An 8,658-nucleotide genomic window follows, 5' to 3' on the forward strand; every position below is an offset into this window, starting at 1 on the left:
GCTTTACAAATGTTAAAATCTGGTCACCCTACTCTATGTGGGCAAGGTTTGACCCTGTCATTGGAGTCTTTTTAGTCTATTATAAGGAGGTAGGATGATGGCCATGGCATCTGACTACTTCCTGTGGAGGGAGGGGCTGTGTGGCTGCCTGTAAAGAGAATGGGAGTGGGAAGGGAATGGGGTAGGGAGTGGTGTCTACAGGAACTCTTTGGCTTTTTCATTCTTGAGCTGGTTGGTATCCAGTAAGACAAGGATATGATAGGTTGTTTTCAGTTGACCGTCTGGTTAAAACATCAGGACATGAGGTGGAAGGTTACTGCTTCGAAACTGAGAATGAGAAAAAAATCATAATTAGTGACCTTATCAGACAGTAACTAAAGAGGAAGATGGACAGTAAGAGGTGGGAACCAGTTGGAGTTGCCAGGGCTGCCAACAATCCTGAAAGGATATCGAATACCCATTACCGCGATCTCTGCCCATTTTTAGAGGATTTTTACAAGGTGGCAGCATGGATGAAGTTGCTCCCATGTTTGTTAGAAAAGAAAAGATTGGCTTACCTCCTATAAGCAAAAATACCTAGAGTTCAGTTTTCCAGGACAATGTCTAGAAAGCATTCTGATTTTCTAGGGGTAGTCAGTCTTTTGCATCTAGGCTCAGGAGGGAACTTCAGCCATGTTCTGAGAGTGTGTGTATTGATCAGATCTTCAGAAAGACCTAGGCAGCCAGACCTCTGCAGGCTGGATATAGTTTGTGGGTGGGGGGGGTGTTAGATTTGGGGCACTGCTTTGCCCAGAAGCCTGGTTTGCTGCATTTTTAAAGCATAATCCTGAGGAAGATTTTGTTTTGTTTTTTTTCTGGAATGGCTGGCTAAGTTTTAAATATTAGTTGGATTTTGCTGAATGGCAGAAGCCAGTACTGGAGCACTGAGAGGCACTGCCACACCTTGAAAGCCAGATCAATGAGATCTTATTTGGAGGTCTGAGGGCCCTGGGGGAAATTCCACCATTTTTTTTTCTACCACAAGTGGTTAAATGCGGTAGAAGGCAGGTCAGGAGCAATGGAGGGAGGGGTATTGTTTAAGGGAAGGATGTGGACTCGGTGGTTGTAGGACAATGAGAATGGGTGGCTGGTGGGAGGTTATAGACAGAAGAGAGGTGTCTCAAAGAGAGCAATTTCCTCGGTGTTCTGATCAGGAGAATGGAAGAATTTTAGGAGGGGATTGGAGAGGAGCAGGAGGGGCTGTGGAAGGGTATCAGAAGAAGCCTGTGTTACCTGTGCCAGGAGAATCTGAGAGGGATCACAGGACGAACACGGAAAGAATGTTTCAGAGTATCAGAAATGCCTGGATATAAGGGACCTCCCACCATTTGCCTAATTTTGACAGTAATCACTGTGATCAGTGAGAATTGAAAGATCAAAGTGCCATGTTGAGGCCACTGTAAGCCACTGTCAAGCTTGTGCATAGGCTAAGCAATATTACAGGAAAAAAAAATGAGATGTTTTGGCTTGAGGTCAGGATAAAGCTTGAGAGCCTTGAAGTGAGTTACAGGACAGCTTAGAAGTGAGCAAGGGGGAATCTGTGACAGAGTAGTACCCATATCGGAAATTGGTAGAAAATAAATGAGATAGATTAAAGCTAAAATATGAAGAGGACTTTCAAGGGGGAAAAGGAAGAACGAAACAACCAAGACTGCAGCCAAAGAGAACCTGGCCTCTGTGTGTGGCTGTCAGCCAAAAATTGATCCAGACCTCCGGGAGGGCACTGGACAGTGAGTCTGGCTCACAGAACTACCGAAAATGGTCCAGCCCACAGTGCGGCAATGGACCGATGAGCCTGGCTCCTCAAGGCTGACATCAGGAGAGCACCCAGACTCTTGGCGTATGACTTTGGTCAGAAGAGATTCTGGCCTCTGCACATGACCTTAACCAGCTGGTGGAGTCTAGGCCCACAGTAGGGTGCCAGAGGGAACGTGTATTTGTGGTTTTAGTGTCTTTCTTTCTGTTATTTTAACATCTGCTCTTGTTATCACATATGTTCATAACCTGTTACGATATCACCTGAGCATTTGTGAAATGGTGGTAGTACTTGTACTAGTGCTAAAAGTACTACAAAAAAAAAAAAATAAGTTCAGAATAGAAAATTTAAATGTGGAAAAACATGAAAGTGGTGAAACAGTCCCATTATACACTGTGCTGTTAATTAGAAATAAACACTCTGTAACTACTGAGGATGATACTTAGAAAATGAAATGGAACATTAAATAAGAATGCACCATGGTGATGTAGACCTGTACCTCCCAAGAATGCATTTATTCCTGTGGAAAAATCAGCCTTGAATTTTACATGTACTGAGTTATCCAAAGTCTGTAGGAACATATCCTTCACATAAAATACATCCATCTTGTTCTTGGGATTTTTTTTTGTAATTTGAAATTATTACATTCCAATTGTAAAATCTCATTTTAAAACCCACTGAAACAAAAATAATAGGTTGTTATAGTTAAAGTATAAAACATGAGAGAGATTTATTAATTGGTCTCATCAGTTACTTTAGCTTGATAACTTCAAGTCATTCTTTCCATAATATTCTTAGTATGTATGCTGCTGAAGTGAGCACTGTTCCATGATATTCTTAAAAGTTTGTAGCTTTAAAACTGTATATCCAGGGTCAAAGGACCATTCAGGATAAACATTTGGCATCCCAGAATAGAATGCTAGCATTGGAAAGAACCTTTGAGATCATTTTACAAAGGGGGAAGCAGATGGTTAGAGAGGGCAGCTGAGAGACTGGCTCAGAGTCATACAACATTGAAGTGTATATTTCTACTTATATTTAGTCTCAATAGTCTTTCTTACTTCTTTATATGTATTAACCTTTCCACTGTGATATCAATAATAAGCTGAAGTTTCGATGTATTCACCCAGGATAAGAGTAGAAGTATCTGTTTTTCTTAAAAAAAAAAATCATGTGGGCTTTTTTCCTATTTATTCATTCCTATTTTGGGGTACAAAATATATAATTTGGTTTTTTATATCAGATCTAAATACCAATAGGACTGTGCTACTACGTACATCAAAAGTGCATTATGCAGAGTGCATCAAATTCCAACAAAATTGTTCCTTATAGAGTTTTTCTTTTTTTCAAGATAACGCATATGGTAAAACACTACGGCAACACCATGGCTGGGTAGTTCGGGGGGTTTTTGCGGTAAGTATTCCTTCTGCTCCTAGTTCTGATGGTGAGAAGCAAGGTATTTTGTGTATATGGTGTTTTTGCTTTGTTTTTTGAGGAGAAGAACTCAATGTTTATTTCATTTAAATGTATAGGCCTGTGGTTTGTGGAAATGTTAGCAATAAGAAGTGTCTAGACTGGCTCGGCCCCTATGGCTCAACCGGCTAAGGTGCCAACCACGTACACCGAAGGTGGCGGGTTCGAATCCAGCCCGGACTCGCCAAACAACAATGATGGCTGCAACCAAAAAATAGCTGGGCGTTGTGGTGGGCGCCTGTGGTCCCAGCTACTTGGGAGGCTGAGGCAGGAGACTCGCTTGAGCCCAGGAGTTGGAGGTTGCTGTGAGCTGTAAAGCCACGACACTCTACCCAGGGGGACAGCTTGAGGCTCTGTCTCAAAAAAAAAGTGTCTAGACTGGCAAAGAGCATGCTTAATGTGCAGAACTCTGTCCAGTTCCTGTGGCCTTGTGGAGGATTGCCTCAGACGTGGTAGCCCTTCTGGTAGGGTAGTAGAAAGTTTGCTTATCACTGCAGATGTTGGTAGAAGCAGCGACCCTAAATACCTACCATTTGGGGAAATGATGCATTCAAGTGGTGAAGTCAAGCTAATAGCTCCCTCTGCTGCCCATTGTATTCAATCTTGTTAGGTCTCAGGTCTTAGTTGATTTTTTTTTTTTAAATTAGGTGAATTTTGTCTTTGAATGTTAACTGTATTAGGTATGTTGGTGGCTAGAGCTAGAAATTTCTTCTTATCCAGTTTATTTTCATTGTGAAGATGTTTGTATTCAAACGGTTTGACTCCAGTTACCCACCACCCACACCCTCCTGGGATGTTAAACCAGGAAGAACACAAACGTGGGAATCATAGGCCACTGGCAAATCACCTAGCCTGCTTTATACAATAGCAGGGGTAGATGGCCTCTTTATGTCAGCAGTGCGACTCTGATTCTTGCATCCATGGGAAGGTCAGTCTTAGTCAAATGTAGCCAGGGAAAGACATAGTGTCATGGAGTTGAATGCTAGGAAACTCCTAAGCAGGAGTCTTTAAAATGACTTTTAACGTAGCCCTTTTCTCTGATTTATAGTAATTTATTATTTTATTATTATTATTTTTTTACAGGCGCCCACCACAACACCTGGCTATTTATTATTTTTATTTTTTTGTTGTAGTTGTCATTGTTGCCTGGCAGGCCTGGGCTGGATTTGAACCCGCCAGCTCCAGGGTATGTGGCTGGTGCCCCAGCCGCTGAGCTACAGGTGCTGAGCCATGATTTATAGTAATTTATACTATGAAAGATTTTAGAAATTATAGAAGACTGGAAAGAGAAAAAATAAAAACTGCGCGTTTTCCAGTTTTACATTTTGTGTTTTGCTTTCTTTGCTTTTATTTTTATATCTTTGTTTACTTATTTAGGTAAATATTTCTGTTCTAGATGTTTATGTCTGTATGTATATAGTATGTGTACATATTTTTATTTCATATATGTATATAATTTTTTTCTATATTTTGCTTGTATTTTACATCCCCTCCAAAAGATTCTATCATGACCACTTCTTTTTTTTTTTTTTTTTTTTTTTTTTGAGGCAGAGTCTCACTTTGTCGTCCCCAGTAGAGTGCCATGGCATCACAGCTCACAGCAACCTTAAACTCTTGGGCCTAAGCAATTCTCTTGCCTCAACCTCCCAAGTAGCTGGGACTACAGGTGCCTGCCACAGCACCCAGCTATGTTTTTGGTTGTAGTTGTCGTTGTTTGGCAGGCCCAGGCTAGATTCGAACCCTCCAGCTCTGGTGTATGTGGCTGGCACCCTAGCTGCCAAGCTACAGGTGCCAAGCCTATCATGACCACTTTTGAATGCCATAAAGGGCTTTGAACAAACAACATTTTTAGTGACTGTATTGTATTTCCCCAGTATGGTGGTATCATAATTTATTTGCCTGATCATCTTGTCAGAAATTTAAGCTGCTTCTAAGTTTAGAAATAAAACAACATCTGTTTATGTGCATTTTTTAACTAACACTCTTATTTCCTCAAAATAGCTTCCGAGAAGTAGAATCACTATGTCTAATACCAAGAATTATAACCACAATTTATAATTTCAAGCACTTACCACACGTATTAGATGTTTTGAGTACTTTGAGATTCATAAATTTATGAATCTCCTAATTCTGAAATAGGTTCTGTTATTTCCTCCACTTATAAACCAGAGAAACTTGAGACACAAAGAAGTGAGGTAATACCCAAGGCTATTATAGAGTAAGAATATTTCATAGGTGTTATTATTGCCAATAATTTTTAATGTTGCAGGTTTTTAAGATGATGTCAAGTATTTGGCAATAGCCTGATCAATAGAGGAGTTAAGTCTATAGCTAGATTGATCCTTTTATCCTCTCTGCTATTTTCCAAATCATCCCTACTATGGAAGGTCTATCGAGTTTTTTGAGACAAAGTCTCACTTTGTTGCCCTCTGTAGAGTACTATGGTGTCATAGCTCACAGCAACCTCAAACTTTTGGGCTTAAGTGATTCTCTTGCCTCAGCTTCCCTGGTAGGTAGGACTACAGATGCCTGCCACAACACCCAGCTATATTTTAGAGATGGGATCTCGCTCTTGCTCAGGCTGGTTTCAAACTCCTGAACTCAGGCAATTCACCTGCCTTGGCCTTCAGAGTGCCAGGATTATAGGAGTGAGCCACTGTGCACGGCTTTCTAATGTGCTAATTTGCAGAGTCAAATTTATTTTAACTGATCTCAGTTGCTCAGGAAAACATCATTTACATCTAAAGAATTTGACTGCTTTGCCAGCCAAATAGTGCACTTTTATCCTCCCACACTTATAGTCTACTGAACTGATGCCGAGGCCAGGCTCTCCCTCCAGCTCGGTCACTGACAAGCCATCATTTGACTTCTTTGGGAGTCTCAGTCACACTAGATAACTGAACTCTATTATTGGTTTTACCTTTTTTTCTAGTGTTGGTTTGGCTGGGTATAGAATTCTAGGTTAATAATCATTTTTCCTCAGAATTTTGAGGGGATTACCCTGTTATCTTCCAGCTTCCACTGTTAATATTGTAAAATCTAATGTCATTCCTATTGCATTACATACAAACTATTCCTGGTCCTCTTTGTAATGTTTTTAGAATCTGTCCTTAATCCCCACGTTCTGAACCTTCACGATCTGTCATTGTGCTGAGCACCTGGTTGGGTCGTTACATCTGGAGATTTTCTCACATTATGTCTTTGGGTAACTGTCTTCTCTTCATTTTCAATGCTCCTCTTCCCTTTTCTTCCTACCATTATTTGAGTAGCATGTGCAAGGCAACAGACTATACCCCATTAATCTTCAAAATAAGGAAAGTGGTAGTAATCTTTATCTACAGAAAAGGAAGCTGAGGTTTTAGGAGGTTAAGTGCTTCAGTTACATTTCTCAAGCTAATATGTGAAAGATCTGAGATTCAAGTCCAGATCTGCTTCATCTAAGCCTGTGCGTTAGCCACTGCATAATAATGCCACTCACTCTGTCATAGCAGAAATGGAGAGGGTTGATTCTCAAAGACTTTCAAAGCACACAGAACATTGGGAAGGCAACCATGGAATGATACTTCAAGATTCTCCAAAAAGCCTCTGCTGAAATCTGTGGGAACCAGCAGAGCCACCCCAGTGAATGTCAGAAAGAAAATTTTAGCAACCTTAGGGAATATTGGCCTGCATAGAAGGGAAGGATGAGGAGTTTTCCCTTCATTCTTCCATTAGGGAAGCAGTGTGGAATGGTGTTGTGGTTGAAAAGCAGAGATGATCTTAAGTTCAGATCCTGGCCTTGGCGCTCATTAGCTATGTGAAGTTCATCTGTAAAATAGGGATATAAACTATATAGGGTCGGGGCCAGGAGCAATAGCTCACACCTGTAATCCTAGCACTTTGGGAAGCTAAGCAAGTGGATCCCTTGAACTCAGGAGTTCGATACCAGCCTGAGGAAGAGTTAAACTCCATCTCTACTAAAAATAGAAAAATTATCTGGGCATTGTGGCAGGTCCCAGTAGTCCCAGCTACTCAGGAAGCTAAGACAGGAGTGCTTGAACCCAGGAGTTTGAGGTTGCTCTGAGCAAGGCTAATGCTATGGCACTTTAGCCTGCGTAACAGAATGAGACTCTGTCTTAAAATAAACAAACAAACAAACTGTACATGGTTCCTACGAAGATTAACTGCAGTAAAATATGTGAAGGTATCAGTGTACAAGCTAACAACAAATGTCAGCTCCCTTCATTTTTAGAAAGTATATGCATGGGTTCAAAGGAAATATTATGATTTTTAATATTGAGAGAATACAGATAGGCAGAGAAATGTATATGAAAATGAGACATAGATGGGAGAGTGGGGTGCCCCGGAGGGCTGGCCACATGGCATTTTACATAATGGTAAAATGCATTCGGGTAGATTCTGCAGATTCGAGGATAGTAGTCTGAATCACACTACAGATCAGAAGGGAGCTTTTCTCAAACTCGTTCTCAACATTCCCTGACTTGCTGGCATTATTCATCCCATCTTTGCTTCTTAGAATCCTCAAATTAAAAGGGTATTCGTATTTCTTTACTCTTGCTCTTCTCAGCTCCTTGTGCATGCGTGTGTGTTGGAGAGAGAGAGCGTGTGCATAAAAATAAGTATGTGAGGGAGAGTAATCGGTGGGACCACACCTACGGTGCATTTTACAAGGGTGCATGTGAAATTTACTAGTTGTAGAATATAAATGTCGTAACACAATAACTAAGAAAGTGCCGTGAAGGCTGTGTTAACCAGTTTGATGAAATTATTTCCAATTGTATATAAAACCAGGACATTGTACCCCATGACTGCATTAATGTACACAGCTATGATTTATTTTAAAAAAAAAAAAAAGAATAATTGTGTAAGAAACAGACAAGATGCAGGTTCTCATGGCTGATTCTTTTGCAGTTAGCTCTGAGGGCAGCTCCTTCCTATGAAGATTTTGTGGCTGCGTTAACTATAAAGGAAGGTGACCACCAGAAAGAAGCTTTCAGTACTGGGATGCAGAGAGATCTCAGCCTTTACCTCCCTGCCATGGAAAAGCAACTGGCCATACTGGACACCTTATATGAGGTCCACGGGCTGGAGTCTGACGAGGTGGTATGACGGCTGCAGGACAGCGCCTCTTAACTTCAGGGAATAAAGTTTGCTCGAGTATTTTGTTGCCCTACTTAATTTCCAGCAGCAGCCTCAATCCTCTCCATCCCGTCACTTGGGGGCCAGGGTGGGTGGTGAGGAGGAGGCTAAACCAGTGCTTTTATATATAATTTTTTAAATTCATATATGTTTTGTGTGTTTAAAAATCAAGGTGCTATATATTTCAGTTCATTGGGCCTACTGGAAACCAAATCATAGCTGTTACAGACTTGAACAGCTAGTTACAAGAG

General features: G+C 40.9%; 1 protein-coding gene across 1 annotated transcript in view; it reads left to right on the forward strand.

The window, feature by feature from the left end:
- PLEKHA8 (pleckstrin homology domain containing A8) overlaps positions 1 to 8,417 on the forward strand; it is a 58,039-nt gene extending 49,622 nt beyond the window's left edge. Inside the window, exons 13-14 of the mRNA XM_003788545.2 lie at positions 3,147 to 3,208; positions 8,180 to 8,417. Coding sequence (XP_003788593.1) covers positions 3,147 to 3,208; positions 8,180 to 8,377 — 260 coding nt within the window. The 3' untranslated portion in view covers positions 8,378 to 8,417. The remainder of the gene's footprint in view (positions 1 to 3,146; positions 3,209 to 8,179) is intronic.
- The last annotated feature ends 241 nt before the right edge of the window (positions 8,418 to 8,658 follow it).

Source organism: Otolemur garnettii, unplaced genomic scaffold (assembly GCF_000181295.1).
Source record: "Otolemur garnettii isolate 467f Iridium unplaced genomic scaffold, OtoGar3 scaffold00028, whole genome shotgun sequence".
NCBI classification, from domain to species: Eukaryota; Metazoa; Chordata; class Mammalia; order Primates; family Galagidae; genus Otolemur; species Otolemur garnettii.